The 24,392-nt window shown below is 43.5% G+C and overlaps 1 protein-coding gene across 20 annotated transcripts in view; it reads right to left on the bottom strand.

Moving 5' to 3' along the window:
- The window catches only part of GPHN (gephyrin), a 780,484-nt gene that overhangs the window by 202,514 nt on the left and 553,578 nt on the right, over nt 1–24,392 (bottom strand). For 10 of the 20 annotated variants that reach the window (XM_040333276.1, XM_040333279.1, XM_040333277.1 and 7 more), the window contains one exon: nt 446–502. The exons of the other annotated variants lie outside the window; for them this stretch is intronic. In XM_040333276.1, coding sequence (XP_040189210.1) covers nt 446–502 — 57 coding nt within the window. The remainder of the gene's footprint in view (nt 1–445; nt 503–24,392) is intronic. 20 annotated transcript variants of the gene reach the window in all.

The raw sequence follows: 24,392 nt of genomic DNA, 5'->3' as shown, positions 1-24,392 counted from the left end.
GAGAGGCTGCAAATAATTTAGTATTTTTTCAGATAATCCTAATTTTAACAGCTAGTACATGCAGTTGTTTTACTGTTGGACTGACCTAAAATCAAAGCTATGTACTGTTTATCACATTTGGCCACTTCGATCATAAACTCCTATATACATCTAATTAATAACCCCCTTTGTATTTCTATACTCTTCATGAGTGATCATAAGTCTCAAGGACTTGGTTCCAAATAAATCAATATTGTGGCAAATACCCCAAACAGGAAGTTATCTCTTCATTTAGCACTATAAACAGACTGGGGTTGGATTTTTTTTGTTAATTTATTTAATTAAAATACAAACAAACTAGACAATTAAAACAAATAGGCTACAAACAAAAACAACAATACAATTAAAATAATAAGACAAAGGGCTTTAGTATGTATTTTTACATAAGGTTTTAAAGTATATTTACTTTTAAGGATCCAACTCTATTAGTAACGACTTTGTTTTCATCCGGCCTTCTAATTTGCTAAAGAACAGAGGTAATTGAAAGAAAAAGAACAAAGTGTACTTTGAATGAAAGTTCCATATTGCTAGGCATGCAAATATTCAGCTAAGCAAGCTGTAGAGAAGCTAGACTACAATAGCATAATAGAGAAACAGAAGCAGTATAGAAAGGGGAGCAGAGAAGCAGTTACAAAAGAAGCATTTTTATTTGAGAGCCATTCAAGAAGATGCTTGGTTTTTGCAGAAGTCGTCAAATGTGTATTTACAGGTACAAAATGTAAAAAAGTTGCCTGCAACCAAATTAGGCAGAAAATGAAAATCTTTAATACAAGTTTAATCTTTCATAGGTATATTTTCTCCATGCCAGAGAATTATTTAATGTGAAAGAATACTTAATTTGGGAAGCAGAAATGAGAACACACAGTGGTGCTTTAACACTTCTGAACCCTTTTGCGTTACTAAGATCTCTGCATAAATATGACTAAAGACGTAATCTGTTAAAGTCCTAAAATTAGCTAATGTGATGTCATGCTTGTTACTAAGCTAGCGAAGTGTGGAGGTAAATTGTTTGAACATTTATCATATGTCAACCCAATTAAACAAAAGTAAAAAAAAAAACATATCGCTTGGTCAAATCCTGAAACTGAGGAACATGAGTTACTGTAGATATTGGTTTGTGGTAAGATAGTGTGAACCTTTGGAATTGTAGCCTATTACTTTTTACAGAACGGCTTCTACTCGACATTCCAAAACATTACAAATTAACTGCACCAAAAGAAGTACATAGGAATGCAATTCATGGCACCTGCAAAATCCCTGCCCAGGAAATCATTTTGAAAAGTGCCTGGTTAATCCAATTCTCACTGAAAAAGAGACAGATAAGTATAAGACTAGAAAAGAGAGCTCAGTGTGAAGCTTTGCTTTAAGTGTAACTGAACCTTTGTTGCAATAATACTTAACTTTATTGTTCTTCAATTACTTCCCGATCGACTCGCGTACATATACTGTGGCAGGTTGGCAGCCCTGCGCAATACCGCTGTATAAGTACGTTGGCTCCTTTAGGAGACTTAGCAGGCACGCGCTACACGGCTGGGTACACAATGCGGGCATGAGAGCCAGAACGGGGATCTGTGTGTGTAAACACACAAATCCTGATTCTGTCAAAAGAGGAGAGACAGATCCCCTGTTCCTAGTAATTAGGAACAGTCATTGGTCTCCTCCTCCAATGAGTCCCATCCCCCCCACAGTCAGAAAAACATGAGGGAACACATTTAACCCCTTGGTCACCCCCTAGTGTTATCCTTACCCTGCCAGTGACATTTACACAGTAATCAGTAAATTTTTATAGTACTGATCGCTGTATCATTGGTCCCAAAAAGGTGTAAAAAGTGTCTGATCTGTCCACCGAAATGACGCAGTCCCGATAAAAATCACTGATCACCGCCATTACTAGTAAAAGATGCAAAAATACCATAAATCTATCCCCTATTTTGTAGATGCTGTAACTTTTGCACAAGTCAATATCCACTTATTGAGAATTGTTTTATCCAAAAGATGTAGAAAAATACATATTGGATTAAAGCGGGGGTTCACCCCAAAAAAAAAAAAAAAATTTTAACATTACATTCAGCCGAGTTGTGAGAATGAGGCTGTTTTTTTTAAAATCCTTGCCGTACATACCGTAATATCTATATTTTCACCGCGGCTTCCGGGTATGTAATCTGCGGGACTGGGCGTTCCTAATTGATTGACATGCTTCCGACCGGCGCATACAGCGCGTCACGAGTTGCCGAAAGAAGCCGGACTGCGAGTCGGCTCTATACGGCGCCTGCGCACCGACGTTCGGCTTCTTTCGGCAACTCGTGACGCGATGTATGCGCCGATCGGAAGCATGTCAATCAATTAGGAATGCCCAGTCCAGCAGATTACATACCCGGAAGCCGCAGTGAAAATATAGATAATACGGCAAGGATTTAAAAAAAAAACAGCCAAATGTCATTCTCACAACTCGGCTGAATGTAATATTAAACATTTTTTTTTTTGGGTGAACCCACCGCTTTAAACTGATGAAGAAATTATTATATATATATATTTAAATTGGGGACATTTTATTATAGCAAAAAGTAAAAAATATTGTTGTTCTGTTTTCAAAATTGTCTCTCTTCTTTGTTTAAAGTGCAAAAGGATGTAAATTTTGTTTGTGTACAGCCTTCGCAAGACCACACAATTGTCAGTTAAAGCAACGCAGTGTCGTCTCGCAAAGTGGGCAAATCCTTCAGGGGCTGAAGTAGATTAACTTTTGTGTTTGTTGTCTTGCTACATGATTCTTTGTGGAGCTTTCTAGTACATTGCTTCATAGTTAGATCAATGATAGCAACCTATCATAAAGAAAAGCAGGTTTGGACTGTGAAAATATCACCACTGGTGTTTCACAGATGGGATAAGGTTCTTATGGTGGCTTGCAGTGTTTGCCTTTTGCCAAACATAATGCTTTTTTATTCAAATCAAACTGTTTTTGTATGGTTTCATGTATTCATAGAACATTCTTTCAATAGTCGTCTGACTTTTCCATGTGGTCCTTCTCAAACTGAAGATGGGTGGCAAAGTTATTTTTGGACAGTAGTGGCTTTCCCCTTGCAACCCAGCCATGAACACCATTGTTCAGTGTTTTCTTGATGGTGGACACATGAACACTGACATTATAACTAATGCAAGGGAGGCATTTACTTTCCTAGACTTTGGTCTGAGGTTCTTTGGGACCTCTTGAAGTATTACATGCTGTGGTTTCGGTGGGGTCTTTGTTGGTTGGTCACTCCTGGTGAGAGTAATAGGAGTTGAATTGTTCCATTTATATATGATCTACTTGAAAGTGGACTACTTGAGTACAAAACTGAAGAAATTGTATTTTAAAAATGTTCTGCCCAGTGTTTTTCAGAGATCCTTCAAAATGTCTTCCTAGATTCTAAGAACCTTATTGTTAAGTTCAGACTTGATTAGTGAAGGCCCAGATTTCTGACTATTAAATAAGGTAGTGTCTGCCAAACTCATACCTGATTATTAACCCATACCTAAAGCTAATTTTCTTTTTGAATTAAATATGTTTAAAAGGTACATATATGCATCAGCATACTTTTCTTTAGAAAAAAAAAGTATAAGTGTTGACTCCCATATTTAATAAGGTTCTCATGGTGTAGTTTAGGACTTGGGTGAAAAACAGTTCACCTTTAAGGTGATATAAAAATATAAAAAATGTAAAAGGGTTCACAAATGTTATAGCACCTCTGTTATTGTTCATTGAAACACATATTTAAGCTGTGGGTGTTCAATGAAACAAAATAAAATATAGCAATAAAATCATAATGAGCTAAACCTTATAGTAGAAATCCAGACAAACCTCTTTTCCTTTTGTTTTGGAGAAAAGTAAATTTTTTATTGCTCTTTATATTTTTTTAGCGGACAAGCCCATCTTTTCAAATAAACAATATTCCCACAAATGGCTACATAAATGTTCAGACTACTACTCCTTTTTATGTTAGGGCTTATTTAAACAAAAACACAATTTACTGCATTGCAAGCATTTTGGTATGTTGAGGCACACTGCATTAGGCAGAACATTCAAAAAAATTATGTTGTCACGACAACTCAACCTGAGCAAAAATAGGTCTTGCACAATTGTTTTCAGCCCAGAGCAATGCAATGCACATAGAGCATATGCATCTGTGAGTTACAGAGCACTGTTTATTTGCATTGGGGGTGTGATTAACTTTGTACTGCAATGCACCACCGCACAAATTTACAGTGCATATGGTGTGAACAAGCTTTTAGACTCTACAATGTACATAAGTGCAGAGTGTTTACAACCTGTGGGAGAAAACTTGGATAGATACTAGGGATGAGCTTAATGTTCGGGTCAAACATGAGTTCGATTCGAACATTGAAGGTTCGCCAAATAGCAAATAATTTGGGGTGTTTGCGGCAAATTCAAAAGCCGCGGAACACCCTTTAAAAGTCTATGGGAGAAACCAAAAGTGCTAATTTTAAAGGTTAATATGCAAGTTGTCAGAAAAAAGTGTTTGGGGACCGGGTCCTGCCCAGGAGACATGCATCAATGCAATTTTTTTTTTAAACTGCAGTTTTTTCAGGAGCAGTGATTTTAATAATGCTTAAAGGGAAACAATACAAGTGAAATATTCCTTTAAATTTCGTACCTGGGGGTGTCTATAGAATGCCTGTAAAGTAGCGCATGTTTCCCGTGTTTAAAACAGTCCCTGCAGAAAATGACATTTCTAAAGGAAAAAAGTCATTTAAAACTACTTGCGTCTATAAGGAATTGTCGGGTCCCGGCAATACAGATAAAATTCATTGAAAAAAACGGCATGCCGCCCCCCCCCCCCCAGTCCATTACCAGGCCCTCTGGGTCTGGTATAAATATTAAGGGGAACCCCAGACCAAACCCAGGTACAAATTTTAAAGGAATATTTCACTTTAAGCATTATTAAAATCACTGCTCCTGAAAAAACTGCAGTTTTTAAAACTTGTTTTGCATTGATACCTTTCCCCTGGGGCAGGACCCCAAACACTTTTTATGACAATAACTTGCATATTAACTTTTAAAATTAGCACTAGGCAGTGTTCGGCTCATCCCTAATAGATACAATAGAGAACACATATCACCAGAAGGCTATAGAGAAAATGTATGTGTATAAAGCAACAGCTGTCTTTTCCGAGTCATACTTTAGTTCAGTATCAAACTTTATAGACTCAATTTACAAAGCTTTTACAATTATAGTGATCTTTATTCTCAGCCATGTGACTTCTTTTCAAATCTCACTGGACTCTGCTGAAATTAGCAGTCTCTTTTTTACAATACATTTCAGAGTCCTGGGCTTATACACTATACAATTTTTCTGCTTAATTTCCATTTATATTGGGGTTTAAATGTATATAAAATACAAATTTAAATATGTATTATTTTTCTATGTTTTTAAAAATACATTCTTATATTATATTGTAGCCCTGATGAAGGGGCAAATGTGGCTCCTGAAATGTATTGGCTATTAAGCTTAATACATGTTTGGAATAAAATCTCTTTCTTGTTCATACATCACAGGACACAGAGACTCAATTACTTAGTGGGTTAGATAGTCACCATCAGGTGATTGGACACTGGCAACCCTAATTACAAGGCGAGTTCCTCCCCTATATTACCCCCCCCCATATGGAGAGTACCTCCCAGTTTTTTCGCCAGTGTCTAAGGTGGTTGGTCACGTTATTCATGTGCGAAGAAGAAAGCTCCAATTGATGGTCTCTGTGGAGGCCTAGGGGGTATAAACCGGATCCACACCTCGGGCCAATATTAAATGCCTAAAATGGATGGTACCCGGGCCTTGTGTAAAAAAGAAACAAGGTTTGAGTATAATGTCTCTTCTACAAGTGCAGGGAAGAGGTTCCTTTAACTAGGACCGGCTCACCGCCTCCACTGCAGGCTCTGCCACATCTCATGTAGAGAGACCCCACGCAGTCCACGGGTCGCACAAAGTCCTCCATTGGTCTTCTCCCCCCCCTCACTCCTGGCTGCCGCCAAAACAGTCGCGGGGGGCGGGCTCTTGGGCTTACAGGTGTCAGGAAAAGAAGGGGGCGTGGTTTGCCCGTGCCTGTGCGCAGGCGACATGATTTAAAACCCAACGCGCCAGAGCCTTCTGTAAAGCGGTAGGACACAGAGCTGTGGGCTGTAAGCATCTCAGTGGATCGGATCCAGGCATACCTAAGACACCTACTCGGCATCAGGTTGTGCAGTGAGCTGATATATATGTATTGTAAGACTAGAGCACAACTATTTTTGCACTTGTACTAGTACCTCTGCTCTTGCAGTTAAGGACATAGGGCCAGATTCAGGTACATTAGCGCCGATGTAACGTAAGCCGTTTACGTTACACCGCCGCAAATTTTCAGTTTTAGTGCCCGATCCACAAAGCACTTACCTGGAAACTTGCGGCGGTGTATCGTAAATACGTCCGGCGCAAGGCGGTCCAAATCGAATGGGCGGCTAACATTTAAATTAGGCGCGCTCCCGCGCCGGACCTACTGAGCATGCTCCGTTTCTTAACTCCAGCCGTGCTTTGCGCGAAGTGACGTAATTTTTTCTAACGCCGACACGTGTAGCGTACTTCCGTATTCCCGGACGTGTTACGCAAACGACGTGAAATTTTAAATTTCGACGCGGGAACGACGGCCATACTTTAGACAGCAATACGATTGCTGACTAAAGTTAAGGCACCCAAAACGACGACTAACTTTGCGACAGGAAACTAGACTAGCGGCGACATAGCGAACGCGAAAAACCGTTGTGGATCGCCGTAACTCCTAATTTGCATACCCGACGCTGGTTTACGACGCAAACTTCCCCCAGCGGCGGCCGCGGTACTGCATCCTAAGATCCGACAGTGTAAAACAATTACACCTGTCGGATCTTAGGGATATCTATGCGTAACTGATTCTATGAATCAGTCGCATAGATACTCAGAGATACGACGGAGTATCTGAGATACTCCGTCGTATCTCCTTTGTGAATCTGGGCCTAAGTCTCCCAGTAAGAGACATTCAGGGGCAGGTAAAGGAGGAACTAACAGATCCTCACCTAGGGCTGGGAAATCTAGACAGACCTGCAGATTACCACCCCCCCGACAGACTGATAGCAGCCTCACAGGATGAATCAGTACCCCTGTGAGGCTTTGCTGCCTCTCCTAATCCTGAAGCACCTGCATATGTCACTGAAGACACTATGAAAGCTGCCTTGGATGGCTTAGAAAGAAGGATTTCTACATTAATTGCAACCTCCTTAAAAAGTAGATCCTCTTCCTCTGCTCTGGGTTGCTTATCAGAGGAACATTCTGATGGTGAGATATCCCGGTCTGCAGATGGAAGTCAGAGGTTTTAGAGGATGAGGAAAGGATGTCTTCTACCTCTCAAGCGCTTAAGATGCAGGTGCAATATTATACAGAGTTGGTGTGTGGAAATGCGAAAAACAGTGCGCTTACCCAAACAATAATACAAAAAGCAGCAGCAAACTCAAAAATGTTATACAAACATAAATATCATAGGTAAAAAGTTGGAGTTGCGCTAAAACATGATGAATATGCCTTGGTAGGTCATATAAACAAAAAAAAAATAAAAAAAAATAAAGGAACCAAATAAATGAATAAAGAGTCCAAAAGTGACAAAAAAAAAAAATTAGTAAATTTGAATAAAGTCCAACAATCAATCAAGTCTGTGTAGTAGCGCACTACTACACAGGTGAAACAGGATCTGGAATCGTGGCTCACTGATAATGCTGACCCTTACCGAAATGTAGGATCCTAATGGATCAATACGAGCAAGAAGCCAAACACCTGGGCCCCACAGGAGACCAGAATCTTGATGTAATTATCCCAGGAGTCCATCAGCAGAGCGACCAGAAAAAACAACAAAACTAAAATAGTGTAATACTGTATGATGGTGAATATAAAACACAGGACATCCCCCAGTGACTAGCAACGAACAGTGTGACGTGAAAACCACCACCTATACACACACTGACCCTTACCAGAGCCCTGGATCCCTTGAGGATCAGATATGGCAGAGGGGATGTAAGCAACACAGAGCAATGGATCTTCTCACAGACGTGGTCCTCAGATACACCAAACAGTCAGATAGTCATGGGGAAGAAAGCTCACAATAGCATGATACCGTTTAGAAGATTTAATAAAAAAATAGTAGCACACTTACAATGTGGTAGATAAAACACAGCATGTAGTAAAAAGCCGGCCGGTAACAGAACAGATTCGTCCTCAGTTTGCGGCGACGCCAGCACGTCTCCTCCCGACGTTTCGTCTAAGATAGACTTGATCACGGGGTACCACAGTTGGTGTGTACCACATACAAATTGTCCTCTGCTAAAGCTGCCATTTTCTCAGTTTCCTCCTTGGGATCCCGGAAATCCCCAAAGGCTGCATACTCCTTCCCAACTCATCCTCTGTTGGAGAAGTCGATGTATGATGACTGGGCTCACCCAGATAAACAGTTTTCTCCTCCCAAGAGGTTTTCTCTTATATACCCAGTGGAGGAAGGATTCACCAAGAAATGGTGGGTGTCAGCTATAGAATCGGCTATTTCTTGTGTGAATAAAATTGTCCCGTGGACAGTGCTCAGGGTTTCAAAGATCTGACTGATAAAAAGCTGGAATCTTTGCTTAAAGCCTCCTTCTCTATCGTTGGTGCTGTGGTCCAGCCTGCTGTTGCAGCAATTGGCATATGCCAGTTCCTCAGGTAACAAATGAAACATGTGGTTACCTCCTCCCTGCAGAAGAAGTTGAGGTTTATGCAGACCTTCCTAAGGCCCCTTTCACAGTGGAGCGGGAGCCGCGATGTCGGTATAGCGCCGCTAAAAATAGCGGCGCTATACCGCCGGGATTGCCGCGGGAATCGGCCGTTAGCGGTGCGGTATTAACCCCCGTTAGCGGCCAATAAAGGGTTAATACCGCCCGCAATGCGCCTCTGCAGAGACGCATTGCGGGCGGTATTGCCGCGGTTTCCCATTGTTTTAAATGGGAAGGAGCAGTATACACGCCGCTCCACTCACCGCTCCAAAGATGCTGCTGACAGATTTTTTTCTCTCCCGCCAGCGCATCGCCTCAGTGTGAAAACCCTCTGGCTTTCACATTGACTATGAAGTGAAGGAGTTTTTCAGGCGGTATAGCAGCGCTATTTTTAGCGCTGTACCGCCTGAAAAACTCCTCAGTGTGAAAGGGGTCTAAGGCTCTGCGTTTTGCGGTTGATGCGATCATGGACTCTGTTCAACAAGCATCCCACCCAAATCTCCTGCTGGTACACATGCGCAGGTCCCTTTGGTTAAAGCATTGGGAAGCCAAGCTTTCTTATATTTAAATTTGTTTTATTCAATTTTTTAAAACACAAATATAATTTACATTTAATTTCCAATAAGCGTACAAAAGGAATCACATTTAAAATGAATTCAACATTACATGAACATAAATAACAACAACAACAACAACAACAACATGGGTCTATCCTACATCCTCCTGATTTTTCATCTCTTTTCTACCTCTGCCCTCTCCTTTCTCTCCCCCTCCCAAAAAGGAGAGAAAAAACAAAACAAAAAAAACCCTACCCACAACCACCTATTTAAATGCGGAGTGCCCAATTTCCCATTTCTTATCCTTTAGTGACTGTGATCTCCATTTTTTGTTATTATAAGGGGACATATCCATTTAGGCCTACTACTCCTATATTAAACCAGACAAACCAAAGTTCCTTAGGTACTGCCTTCCCTACTCATATAGCCTACATAAACCAGAGACTGTCTAAACTCTGCCCAACCCCTCCAAGTTCCAATATCTCCACTGTTAAGTTCCTTATGTTCTACCTCCCTCAACCATTCCTGTATCGACAGGGCTTGCTTTTCCCTCCACCTTTTCGGAATCAATGTCTTTGCTGCATTTAGTAGAATTGGGATAATTGCTGTTTTATATTTCTTCCTAGGAATAGCCATTGCATGGAACAGACATTTTTAAGGGTCCAAGCCAATCTCAGTTCCACTGATCTCCTTGATTAACTCTAATATTTGCACCCAGTATAACTGGATCTTAGGGCACTGCCACCAAATGTGGGCATGAGTTCCCACCTCCCCACACTCCCTCCAACATAAAGGTGACACCTGGGGATTTATCATGTGTAGTTTTGCTGGGACATAATACCACTTAATTAATAATTTAAAATTCAATTCTTTTATCCGTGTTTCAACAGATGTGGAGTGAACATAATATAAAACTTTACTTCTCATGGTTTCTGGCAGTGACTGATTCAGTTCTAATTCCCAACTCTCCATTGGGCACACGGCTCCTCGCTCTAGATGTGTCATCAGCAACTTATAAATAGTAGAAATTCCATGCCTGTCTATCCCCATTTGATCAACTAATTTTGCCCATGAGTTCAGCCTACCAACCCCCGAAGAGGTTTTGGGAGGGAGCCTACAAAATGTTGCAGTTGTTTATATCTCCAGACTTCCCAAGGAGTGGACCCAAATCTTTCACGTAATTCAATTATTGAACATAGGACATTCCCCCTCATAACATCCCTTAAAGGAACACTAAAGGTTCGTTTTTTATTAGATCAATTGATTGCTGTAAGCTAGAGCATTTAAATATCACTTACCTCGTTTTTTCCTTTTGACCTCCAAAATACAGTAATCCAGGTTTGAAAATGCCATTTCCTGTCTCTCCTCTTCTTGCTTTCCACCAGCATCTGAGCCATTTTGCATGGTGGAAAGCGGAATGTGCTCACCCCCTCCCTATGACTACAGGCCTGCGTGAAGATGCTCTCTTTTCCCTCACAGGCATGGAGACTAAGCCTAATGGGAACTGTAGTTCCTATTAGGCCGTGATGAAGCAAGAATGAATGCGCACCGCAAACCAGGAAGTCGGTGAGAATAACGATTCAGGAGTGACGAAGGTGAATAAAATGGCTCGATTTCAACAGGTATCAAACTAGTTATAATGCAAAACATTACTTTTTACTTTATCAGCTACTGTCAGACTTTAATTTAAGAGGAAAATATTTTTGTCTTTACAACCCCTTTAATCTCAAGCCAAGCTTTCTTGCAATAAATACTGGGCAGTGTTTCCGTTTCATGGAGAATACCTATTTGGGGATGATTTGGACAAATATAGCCAAGATTACCGGAGGAAAATCTACTTTGTTACCGGTTAAAAGGAAGAGTAAACGTCCCTCATTTAAACGTTCTCTTTCCCCAGCCCCTGGAACTTCGACTTCCAGACAGTGGCGACGGCCTCCCCAGTCAAATGCTAGTGGAAAGGCTCAGAGCCAAGCCCAAGGGCAGAAAAGATCTTGGGGTTCGAGATCTGCTAAGCAGAATTCCAAAATGTCCCTATGAAGGGGGGCCCACGTTCAGCAGAGTATGGGGAAGGCTGCTGCAGTTTACAGATGCCTGGTGGGAAGAAGTTCGGGACAAATGGATCGTCTCCACGGTATCTCTAGGCTACAAGCTAGAGTTCCAAGAGCTTCCGCCATTCCCGTTTTCTGAGACCAAGAATCTCCAAAAATTCAAAAAAAGAGGAGACCGTTAATTTTGGCCTCTGAGCGCCTGTAGGCTCAAGGGGTGATAAAAGAAGTTGCCCCAGAAGAGCAAGGCTCAGGTTTCTACTCAAACCTTTTTACGGTTCCAAAACCAAACAGGGATGTCAGACCTATTCTGGATCTCAAAGACCTAAATCAGTTCCTGAACATTCACATATTCCGCATGGAGTCTGTCCGCTTGGTGGTCTCCACCCTTCAGGAAGGTGAATTTCTGGCATCTATAGACATCAAAGATGCATATCTACACGTGTCAATTTTTCTCACTCACCAAAAGTTTCTAAGGTTTGCAGTGGATCAGCGCCACTTTCAGTTTGTGGCACCCCTATTCGGTCTGGCTACCACACCTCGAGTATTCACAAAGATGCTAGTCCCGGTCCTGGCGAAGCTAAGGGCACGGGCATAGTGATAACAGCTTATCAGGACGATCTCCTGCTCATAGATCAGTCCATAGCACACCTAGACCGCAATGTGCGCAGCACAGTGGAGTATTTAAAGTACCTAGGCTGAAATATTGAGGCATGGTCATAGACACAGTCTAACACAGGGAATTTCTACCCGAGTCAAAGGCCAGGGCCTTAAAAGAGTTGGTCAAGGTGGTCAAGGCCTTCCATTCGCCTTTGCATGAGATTGTTGGGGCAGATGGTAGACTTAATCGAGGCTGTTCCTTACTCCCAGTTTCACTCAAGACCATTGCAGAGCCCGGAACAGAGGGGTTCAAGCCTTGGACCTTCCAATGCACCTGACACCACGGGTTCAACTGAGCCTCAATTGGTGGTTGCTCCCTCAGAATCTGTTAGAGAAAATCCTTTATTCCGGTTACTTGGAAGATCATAACCACAAATGCCAGCCTTATAGGCTGGAGGGAAGTTCTGGAAGAAGCTTCTACCCAAGAAAGGTGGTCCAGAGTCGAAAAGCTCCTGCCCATCAACATTCTGGAGATACGGGCAATTCTAGCCCTCAAAGCCTGACTTACTAGGTTACAGGGTTGTCCTGTTCGGATACAGTCCGACAATGCCACGGCAGTGGCCCATATCAATCACCAAGAAGGCACCAGAAGTCTGGATGCCCAAAAGGTGGTGAATTACATTCTTTCTTGGGCGGAAACGCATGTCCCCTGTCTGTCTGCAGTCTTCATTCCAGGGGTAGAAAATTGGCAGGCAGATTTTCTAAGCCGCCAGCAGCTGAGTCCAGGAGAATGGTCTCTACACCCCAGTATCATCCAGGCCATATGTCGAAAATGGGGTACCGCGGATGTAGACCTGTTGGCTTCTAGGTTCAACACAAAGCTAGACAACTTTGGGTCAAGGACAAGAGATCTGGCACAAGGGTCAGATGCACTGACAATTCCATGGGATCAGTATTCTCTGATTTATGTGTTCCCTCCAGTTCTGCTTCTCCCACGATTCCTTCGGAGAGTCAAGAGAGAAGGAAAGCCGGTGATTCTGGTAGCCCCGGCTTGGCCCAGGTGATCTCGATATACGGAGATCGTGAAGATGGCAAAAAGGGACCCCTTGGGTTCTCCCGCTCAGATCTGCTCTCACAGGGTCCGATATTCCATCCTGCCTTACAAAGTGTAAATTTGACTGCTGAGACCCACATTCTGAAAAGCCGTGGTCCAGTCCTATCCACTCTGGTTAGTGCTAGGAAGCCGGCCTCCAGGCTCATCTACTACAGAATCTGGAAGGCATATGTTTCCTGGTGTAAATCCGGGGGGTGGCATGCTAGAAGGTATGCCATTAGCAGGATTCTTGTCTTTCTTCAATTAGGCGTGGAAATTAAGTTGGGCTTGAGTACTATCAAGGGTCAGATCTCGGCCTTGTCGGTTTTCTTTCAGAGACTGCTTGCCTCTCACTCCCTGATCAGGGCCTTTGTTCAGGGAGCGATGCGCTTAAATCCGTCAGTTAAGCCTCCTGCGTGCCCGTCGGACTTGAATCTAGTTTTATCTGTTTTACACAAACAGCCTTTTAAACCATTGCAGCATGCTACTTTAGTTTTTTTGACAAAGAAACAATTTTTTCTTGTAGCCATATACTCAGCAAGGAGTCCCAGGGCGACCTCTTCTGTCTTTTTGTATCCTCAGCAAGGAGGGTATCAGAGTTGGCAGCTCTTTCCTGTAAAGAGCCATATTTGAGTATTCATGATGACAGGGTGGTATTGCGACTGCTCTTTTACCAAATGTGGTTTCGGGATTCCATCTGAATCAAGATGTAGTCCTGTCGTCCTTTTTTTCCAGATCTTCCGCGGACGAAGAGAGACTGCACTCTTTAGATCTTGTAAGAGCGGTAAAAATGTATCTGCAAGCTACGGCTCAGATACGAAAGACTGATTGTCTTATTTATTCTGCCAGAGGGCCCAAAAAAGGGCCAGGCAGTGTCCACTATTTTAAGGTGGATCCGACAAGTAATTATTCAGGCCTATACTTCGGAAAATAAGTTTCCTCCTTTTTAGGTTAAAGCACACTCAACTAGAGCAGTTAGTGCTTCATGGGCAGTGCATCATCAGGCCTCCATGGCTCAGATCTGCAAGGCTGCTACTTAGTCTTCAGCCCATATATTCACAAAGTTATACCAAGTGGATGTGAGAGGGCATGAGGATGCCGCCTTTGGGCGCAGTGTAGTGCAGGCAGCAGTTTAGGTCCGCTTGTCCAATGGCGGTCTGTGTATTCTGATCTGTGTCTCCCTCCCCTCAATTTGGGCATTGCTATAGGACATCCCACTAAGTAATTAAGTCTCTGTGTCCTGTTATGTATGAACAAGAAATTAGGATTTTTTAATACAGCTTACCTGTAAAATCCTTTTCTTGGGAAATACATCACAGGACACAGAGCTCCTGCCCCTCTTCGGGATTATAAGTTGGGACACTTATTGCTTTGCTACAAAACTGAGGTACTCTCCATATGGGAGGGGTTATATAGGTGAAAAAAGCACCTTGTAATTAGGGTTGCCAGTGTCCAATCACCTGATGGTGACTATCTAACCCACTAAGTAATTAAGTCTCTGTGTCTTGTGATGTATTTCCCAAGAAAATGATTTTACAGGTAGGCTATATTAAAAAATTATATATTTTTTTTTTTTTTACATTTCAGTGTGGCACTCCAATCTTCTGGTTCAACTATTATAAAATAAATATATGGGCTGCCATTGCTGATATCTGGTAAAATTACATTTCTTTGACTTCACTTGCTGTGCACTTGTTCTAGCTCTAGTCTGAAGTACTGAACCTAGAGACAGCCATACCATTTTAGAAGGAGGTCAGATTTGGTAGCCTATGCCCCATCTTATGTCAAGTATACTTTTAAACACAAACAGGGTTTAAAGTGTATGTTTATATATATATATATATATATATATATATATATATATATATATATATATATATATATATATTTATATATATATATATATATACACTGTATTATTTGTGAGTATATTTGGCATCATGTCTCACTGTATACCAATTTCTAAAGCATGCCCTTTTGTTAACCCTTTCCAAGGGTTTTACCTGGAGATACTGCCAGTAACAGCCCTTTGTGTGCAAGCTGACAACACTAAGCTACTGCACCCCATTGTCAGTCTGCCATGTGCGCTCTAATCAGGTCTAATCAGATAGACAACCCAATGATCAACTGCAGGATCTCACGCAGCAGAACGACAAAGCTACGAATTACAAAACAGTAGCTTAGTGTTGTCTTCCAGCAACAGAAAGTCCTGTTACTGGCAGGATCTCAAGGTAAGAAACTATGGAACAGATTCAAAAAAATATTTGGCTTTCAAACCTTTATACAGTAAGGAAAAATGCCAAACAAACTGAAAAAAAAAAAAAAAAAAAAAAAAAAAAATTTGGGTTTACATACACCTTAATGATAAGCTGTATGTAACTCCAATAACCCAACAGAACAAGAGCAGCAGTGAAGGGGAATGATTAGAACATAGGTCATAGAAATATTACAAGCCAGACAACTATCATTTACAGAAGGGGGTCTGCAATAGCACCCATGTATTTGATACACTGCAAATTTTGCAGGTTTTCCTACTTACAAAGCATGTAGAGGTCTGTCATTTTTATCATAGGAACTCTGCAACCGTGAGAGACGGAATCTAAAACCCAGAAAATCCCATTGCATGATTTTTAAGTAATACATTTGCATTTTATTGCATGACATAAGTATTGTATCAATGTATCAATCAGAAAAGCAGAACTTAATATTTGGTACAGAAATCTTTGTTTTCAATTACAGAGATCATACGTTTCCTGTAGTTCTTGATCAGGTTTGCACACACTGCAGCAGGGATTTTGGCCCACTCCTCCATAAAGAGCTTCTCCAGATCCTTCAGGTTTCGGGGCTGTCGCTGGGCAATACAGACTTTCAGCTCCCTCCAAAGATTTTCTATTGGGTTCAGGTCTGGAGGCTGGCTAGGCCACTCCAGGTCCTTGAGATGCTTCTTACGGAGCCACTCCTTAATTTCCCTGGCTGTGTGTTTCGGGTCGTTGTCATACTGGAAGACCCAGCCACGACCAATCTTCAATGCTCTTACTGAGGGAAGAAGGTTGTTGGCCAAGATCTCGTGATACATGGCCCCATCCATCCTCCCCTCAATATAGTGCAGTCGTCCAGTCCCCTTTGCAGAAAAGCATTCCCAAGGAATGTTTCCACCTCCATGCTTCACAGTTGGCAAACTTCAGATGGGCCTGGACATCAGCTGGCTTGAGCAGGGGGTCTTTGCGTGCGCTGCAGGATTTTTATCCATGACCACGTATCGTGTTACGAATGATTTTCTTTGAGACTGTGGTCCCAGCTCTCTTCGGGTCATTGACCAGGTCCTGCCGTGTAGTTCTGGGCTGATCCCTCATCTTCCTCATGATCATTGATGCCCCACGAGGTGAGATCTTGCATGGAGCCCCGACCGATGGAGATTGACCGTCATCTTGAACTTCTTCCATTTTCCAATAATTGCACCAACAGTTGTCTTCTCACCAAGCTGCTTACCTATTGTCCTGTAGCCCATCCCAGCCTTGTGCAGGTCTAGTAGGAAAACCTGCAAAATCGGCAGTGTATCAAATACTTCTCCCCACTGTATGTCTCTCAGGACAAGCCAAATGTTAGTTTAGTAACTGAACAGTAGGCCTTAACCGCCTGTCCACAGCCGCACATACTTTTACGTCGACAGAATGGCACGGCTGGGCAAATGGGCGTATATATACGTCCCCTTTAATATGCCAGCCATGTGGTCGTGTGCGTGCCGACTCAGCAAGCTCTGTGACCGTGCCTGTGGGACCTGCGGACTCGGTGTCCGCCGGTGTCATGTGATCGGGTCACAGAGCTGCAGAACGGGGAGAGGCAAGTGTAAACATGCATCTCCCTGTTCTGCCTAGTGACACTGTCACCGATCATGTTCCCTGTCATCGGGAACACCGATCAGTAACGTGTCATGGCAAGCCACGCCCCCTAACAGTTAGAAGCACTCCCTAGGTCACACTTAACCCCTTCAGTGCCCCCACTGGTTAACCCCTACACTGCAAGTGCTATTTTTACAGTAATCGGTGCATTTTTATAGCACTGATCGCTGTAAAAATTACAATGGTCCCAAAATGGTGTCAAAAGTGTCCGCCATAAAGTCGCTGTCATGATAAAAATCGCTCATCGCCACCATTACTAGTAAAAAAAAACATTAATAAAAATGCCATAAAACTATGCCCTATTTTGTAGACACTAACTTTTGCGCAAACCAATTAATAAACGCTTATTGCAATTTTTTTTACCAAAACGATGTAGAAGAATAAGTATCGGCCTAAACGGAGGAAAAAAAAAATATTGCATTTTTTTTCAAAATTGTCGCTCTATTTTTGTTTATAGCACAAAAAATTAGAGGTGATCAAATACCACCAAAAGAAAGCTCTATTTGTGGGAATAAAAGAACAATTTTGTTTGGGAGCCACGTGGAACGACCACGCAATTGTCAGTTAAATCGACGCAGTGCCGAATCACAAAAAGTGGCCTGGTCTTTGGCCAGCGAAATGGTTTGGGGCTGTACTGGTTAAAAGGAAAAAAAAACATGTAGACACAATATGCCACAGGAAAGTGGTCAGTTTCAAAATTAAAGTTGGTTTTCTGTGATCATCTGTAGCTTCCTTTACTAGGCTTGCTCAAATTTTTATTTTTATGGTAAACCTGTACGGCTTTAAAAAAAAAAAAAATACTTGACATTCCTCAAATACATTACATCCATTAGCAATTGATTGTTTGACTTGTTCTCTAGTTGCATCTGCTACAACAACTAAACTGATGTAAGGTTCCTGAAGCACAGTTGTATTTATATAGCTTAGCTCCATATCAAAATTTCCCCTGCACTAAGCACTGAAAATATGAAAAAATACTGTGAAAAGAGGCACTAGACAGAGTTTAAGTGTCAACCGTTGGATTGTAATTTACTTTTGGAATGTCATTAGATAGAGGGCAGTGAACATGACCTGCGACTTTTAAAAATAAATAAAAAAAAGCCCATGCGATTAGGATGATTGGGAAGCCCCCCCCCCACACACACAGTCTTCTGGGACACTTTAGAGGTTCCAGACTGCAGGACCATTCGCAGTGTGCACCGGACTGTGCATCGCTAGCTATCACAGATGTGTGCCCACAGTTAAGACGCCAGCGCCGGGGACAGAAGACGTAAGGTGAAAGCGGTTGGGGTGACTGGAGCTCCTCTTTAAATATTTACATAGTCTTAAAAAGCAGTAAATGAGCTCGCTGACTTATCTAGCTAGATATACTTTGAAGTAATTAATTCTCAAACATCACAACAGAGACGCTAATGTCAGGTTTTAAATGACATACAAGCAACTGCAGTTAGTTTAAAGTAGAAGACTTGGAAGCATCTCAATATTGTGTCTTTTTCTTAAGTGACATTGAACTCTGATTTTAAAAATAATCTTTTCAAGTATGCATTCTAAAGGGAAAAAATTACTTTTTATTGCTCGCAGCCTCCTCCAAATATTTTTTTTTTGCTGCTGTGATCTGACCTACTGTTAGAGCATGGCTAAGCTCATCCCTATGGTTTATTATATGTGGAAACACTACTTTCTTGCTCCCTTACGAGATGGACTAGAACTGTCGACTATGGGATTTGTAGTGTGCATAAAGCAGTGCACATGACTGCCAATAACATGCACTGCTCGTTCCAAATGGAAATGAGGAGGAAAAGATTGGTGAGCTCACAAAGGATATTACAAGAAGGCTGATAAACACAGTAAGACAATTTTATGGAAAATAGACTACAAAGTCATTAAGTAATAGATTTATATGGATTCATTTTGGAAAATTAGCATATTGTTTAGTGTCCCTTGAAAAATATGTTTATCCCTTAGGCCGGCCATACACGGTTGGAATCAAACGAGATTCAAACCGCTAATGGTCAGGCTGCATGTACCAAGTTGATAGATTGATCAATTTGGGTACAACCAGCCTGCCAGATTCTCTTGTGATTATTACTAGTGCCTGCTATAGTCACTAGTGATAATCACTGTCTTCTCCCTTCCCCCACGGGAGAAGAAAATTGCCAATTCCCTTGTCAACACTATCTGTGTTGATGGGGGAATCGTGAACTTTTATTTCCAGCACTGAAAAGGGTGAATGCACTAATTTTTGAAAAGCAGAAAAAGTGTGTTGCTGTGCACGGTTGTAAACTGCAACAAAAGTACATTATTAACCACTTCCATACCAGGTACTTACGCAGCTTCCCGCCCAAGCCAATTTTCAGCTTTCAGCACTGTCGCACTTTGAATGGCAATTGCGCGGTCATGCTACACTGTACCCAAACAAAATTGGCGTCCTTTTTTCCCCACAAATAGAGCTTTCTTTTGGTGGTATTCGATCACCTCTGCAATTTTTTTTTTTTGCGCAACAACTAAAAAAAGGCTGAAAATTTGGAAAAAAAAATACGTTTTTATTTTTTTCTGTTAATTTTTTTGTAAATAAGTTTTCTCTTTCAATTACGGGCACTGATATGGCGGCACTAATGGGCACCGATGAGATGGCACTGATGGACATCGATGAGGTAGTACTGACGGGCACAGATGAGGTGGCACTGATTGGCGGCGCTGGTATGCGACACTGATGGGCACACATAGGCGGCACTGATGGGCACACATAGGCGGCACTGATGGGCACACATAGGCGGCACTGATGGGCACACATAGGCGGCACTGGGCACTCATAGGCGGCACAGATGGGCACTCATGGGCGGCACTGGGCACTCATAGGCGGCACAGATGGGCACTCATGGGCGGCACTGATGGATACTTATGGGTGGCACAGATGGGCACTGATAGGTGGGCACTGGGCATGGATGGGCACTGTGGGGTGGCACTGATGGACACTGGGGTGGCGCTGATGGACACTGGGGTGGCGCTGATGGACACTGGGGTGGCAGCACTGATTTTTGCCAGGTTGCCAGTCAGTGCCCATTTGTGGGCACTGACTGGCATCTTTTTTTTTTTCTTTGTGCTTTTTTTTTTTTTCTGTCATTTTTTTTTTTTTTTTTCTGTCATTTTTTTTTTTTTTTCTGTCATTTTTTTTTTTTGCCCACCCTGGTGCTCCAGGGTGGGCATCCCTGGTGGTCCAGTGTGGCGATCCGAGGGGGGGCTGCGCTGATAAACAATCAGCGCTAACCCCCCCTGTCAGGAGAGCCGCCGATCGGCTATCCTCTCCTCGCGTCTGTCAGACGCGAGTGAGGAAGAGCCATCGGCGGCTCTTCCTGTTTACATCGTGATCAGCCGTGGTTGGACACGGCTGATCACGTGGTAAAGAGTCTCCGCCGGAGGCTCTTTACCGAGATCGGAGATGCAGGGTGTCAGACTGACACCCCGCATCACCGATTGCCGCGATGCGCGCCCCCACGGGCGCGCGCGGCATGAAATCCTGCAGGACGTTCTAGAACGTCCTGTCAGGATTTCATAACCACTTCCCGGACGTAAATCGGCCATAGGCCGGGCGGGAAGTGGTTAAAGTGTGTTAAGGTGCCATTAAAGTGATGCTAAAGCCTCACTTTTTTTTGTTAAAAAAAAACAAACATGTTATACTTACCCGCTCTGTGCAGTGGTTTTGCACAGAGAAGCCTGGATCCTCCTCTTCTCGTGTCCCTCTTCGGTGCTCCTGGCCCCTCCCTCCTAATGAGTGCCCCCATAGAAAGCAGCTTGCTATGAGAGCACTCGAGCCAAGCCGCAGCTCTGTGTGTCCAATCAGACATGGAGCTGCGGCTAGGCTGCACCCCTCCTCTCTCCTCGTTGGCTCACTGACTTTGAATGATTGTCTCAGCCAATGAGGAGAAAAAGTCCAGGGCAGCAAAGTCTCACCTGCAAACATAGCTGGATAGAGATGGGGCTCAGGTAAGTATTGGGGGGGCTGCTGCACACAGAAGTTTTTTTTTTATCTTAATGCATGGAATGCATTAAGATAAAAAAAAACTTTTGTCTTTACAATCACTTTAAGCATGAATGGCAATGAAGCACACTGAGACACAACACACATTTTCATGCATTACGGCAGCCCAACAGTATAAACCCAGCCTTAATCACAGACTGGCATATATAGCTCATGGAATACCACTCTGTAGGTGATAGAACACAGTTATAAATTACTGATTGCCAACCATTCCTCTGTATAATTGTTTTACATGAATATAACATAGGCCAGACTGTCGGCAACCCTTAGTATAAAGAAACTTGTACTTAACCACTTAAGACCCGGACCAAAATGCAGGTAAAAGACCAGGCCCCCTTTTGCGAATCGGCACTGCGTCGCTTTAACTGACAATTGCGCGTGCGACGCGGCTCCCAAACAAAATTGGCGTCCTTTATTCCCCACAAATAGAGCTTTCTTTTGATGGTATTTGATCACCTCTGCAGTTTTTATTTTTTGCGCTATAAACAAAAATAGAGCGACAATTTTGAAAAAAATGCAATATTTTTTACTTTATGCTATAATAAATATCCCCCAAAAATATATAAAAAAAAATTTCCTCAGTTTAGGCCGATACGTATTCTTCTACCTATTTTTGGCAATAAGCGTTTATCGGTTGGTTTGCGCTAAATTTATAGCGTTTACAAATAGGGGATAGTTTTATAGCATTTTTTTTTATTTTTTTACTACTGATGTCTGCGATCATCGATTTTTTTCGTGATTGCGACATTATGGCGGACACTTCGGACAATTTTGACACATTTTTGGGACCATTGTTATTTTTACAGCAAAAAATGCATTTAAAAATGCATCGTTTATTGTGAAAATGACAGTTGCAGTTTGGGAGTTACCCACAGGGGGCGCTGATGGGGTTATGTGTGACCTGAAGTGTGTTTACAACTGTAGGGGGGTGTGGCTGTAGGTGTGACATCATCGATTGTGTCCCCCTATAAAAGGGATGACACAATCGATGCTGCCGCCACAGTGAAGAACGGGGAAGCCGTGTTCTTCAGCTTCGGGGACCGGTCGCGAGTCCAGCGGTCCCGGAGCTTCTGACCGGGTCGCGGGAGCACGCCGTGGGCGCGCCCCCACGCCAGAGCACCCTGTCCCCATGTTGATGAGGACAGGGCCCCTTCCCGACAACCCTGGCCGTTGGTTGTCGGGGTATGTGGGCGGGAGGCTTATCGGAATCTGGGAGCCCCCTTTAATAAGGGGGCCCCCAGATACCGGCCCCCCACCCTAAGTGAATGGATATGGGGTACATCGTACCCCTACCCATTCACCTGGAGGAAAAGTGGTAAAAACACAAATAAAAAACACAGGGTATTAAAATATTTTATTAGTCTGCTCCGGAGGCTCCCCCTGTCTTCTTTAGCTCTTTTACCAGGGGGAGCGTCTTCTTCCGATTTCCGGGGGTCTTCTCCTGCTCTCCGGGGTCTTCACCGCTCTTCTGTGACGTCTTCTACGCTCCGGGGGGTCTTCTGCTATGTTCGCCGCTCTCCGCTGTTGACTCGGCGCACCCCGGGTTCTTCCTCCAGCTGTCCGGTGCCTTCTCCTTCAGCGCTGAACGTCTATCTTCTTCTTCCGTGCTGTGACGTATTCTCCTTCTTCCGGGCTGTGACGTCATCTTCTTCTCTTCTCCTTCTCCCGATGTTGACACGTTGCCTCTTCTCGCTGAAATGACCGGTGCGCGGTTTGCATCGGACCTATATAGGCCTCACAGTCCCATCATGCTCTGTACCTACCCATGTGATACCTACCCACGTGGGTAGGTACCGGAGCATGATGGGACTGTGAGGCCTATATAAGTCCGACGCAAGCCGTGCACAAGTCATTGCAGCGAGAAGAGGCGACGTGTCAGCATCGGGAGAAGAGAAGAAGAGAAGACGTCACAGCACAGCGGCCTGAAGGGAGAAGTAGAAGTCGTCACAGAACAGCGGAAGAAGGAGAAGGCACCGGACAGCGGGAGGAAGAACCGGGGTGCGCCGAGTCAAGAGCGGAGAGCGGCGAACATAGAAGAAGACCCCCCGGAGCGGAGAAGACGTCACAGAAGAGCGGTGAAGACCCCGGAGAGCAGGAGAAGACCCCCGGAAATCGGAAGAAGACGCTCCCCCTGGTAAAAGAGCTAAAGAAGACAGGGGGAGCCTCCGGAGCAGACTAATAAAATATTTTAATACCCTGTGTTTTTTATTTGTGTTTTTACCACTTTTCCTCCAGGTGAATGGGTAGGGGTACGATGTACCCCATATCCATTCACTTAGGGTGGGGGGCCGGTATCTGGGGGCTCCCAGATTCCGACAAGCCTCCCGCCCGCATACCCCGACAACCAACGGCCAGGGTTGTCGGGAAGGGGCCCTGTCGTCCTCAACATGGGGACAGGGTGCTCTGGGGTGGGGGGGCCCTGCAGTGCGCCCCCCTGCCTCAGAGCACCCAACCCCCCCATGTTGAGGGCATGCAGCCTGGTACGGCTCAGGATGGGGGGGGGGGCGCTCGCTCGTCCCCACTCCTTTCCTGACCGGCCGGGTAGCGTGCTTTGGATACGGGTCTGGTATGGATTGTAGGGGGGATCTCCTTACAACCCATAACAGACCCAAGGGCCCGGTATGCTCCTGAGGGGGGAACCCATGCCGGATTTTTATTTAAAATCCGGCGGGGACTTCCCCCTCAGGATTCATAACAAACGCCGCACACGTGTAGAATTGGCGGGAATCCAAGTCGGATCTCCCGTCGCTTCTATGACGCGCACGTTGGAATGTGCTGTCACTATTCCAGTGAGTGCGAGATGTCGGCGAGATCTCGGCACCATGTCGCCGAGAATCAGCGCGATGCTGTCGTGCTAAAAACACAATATCACAAACACCTACTGTATGTCTCTATACCCTGTAAACAGTCATTTCAGCAAAACAAATGTTTTCCTTTACAACTCCTTTAAGGCTTCAAGGCGGACGTTTGGTAAAAAGAACCTTCAGCTCCCTCCACATATTTTCTATATGATTAAGGTCTGGAGACTGGCTAGGCCACTCTAGGAACTTAATGTGTTTCTTCTTGAGCCACTCCTGTGTTGCCTGAAAGCCTTAATGACTTGGAGAGCATCTGTTTTGCGAAGGGGTCAAATATCTATTTCACTTATTAAAATGCAAATTAATTTATAACTTGTTTGAAATGCATTTTTCTGGGTTATTTTGTCTCTCACTGTTATAATAAATCTATCATTAAAATTATAGACTGATCATTTATTTGTCAGTGGGCAAGCATACAAAATCAGCGGGTGATCAAATACTGTAGCTGCAAGGGGTGGGCCAACTCAA

This window comes from Rana temporaria, chromosome 13 (assembly GCF_905171775.1).
Source record: "Rana temporaria chromosome 13, aRanTem1.1, whole genome shotgun sequence".
Classification (NCBI taxonomy): domain Eukaryota; kingdom Metazoa; phylum Chordata; class Amphibia; order Anura; family Ranidae; genus Rana; species Rana temporaria.
The sequence above is the reverse complement of the archived record's forward strand: the minus strand, read 5'-3'. Positions and strand labels throughout refer to the sequence as shown.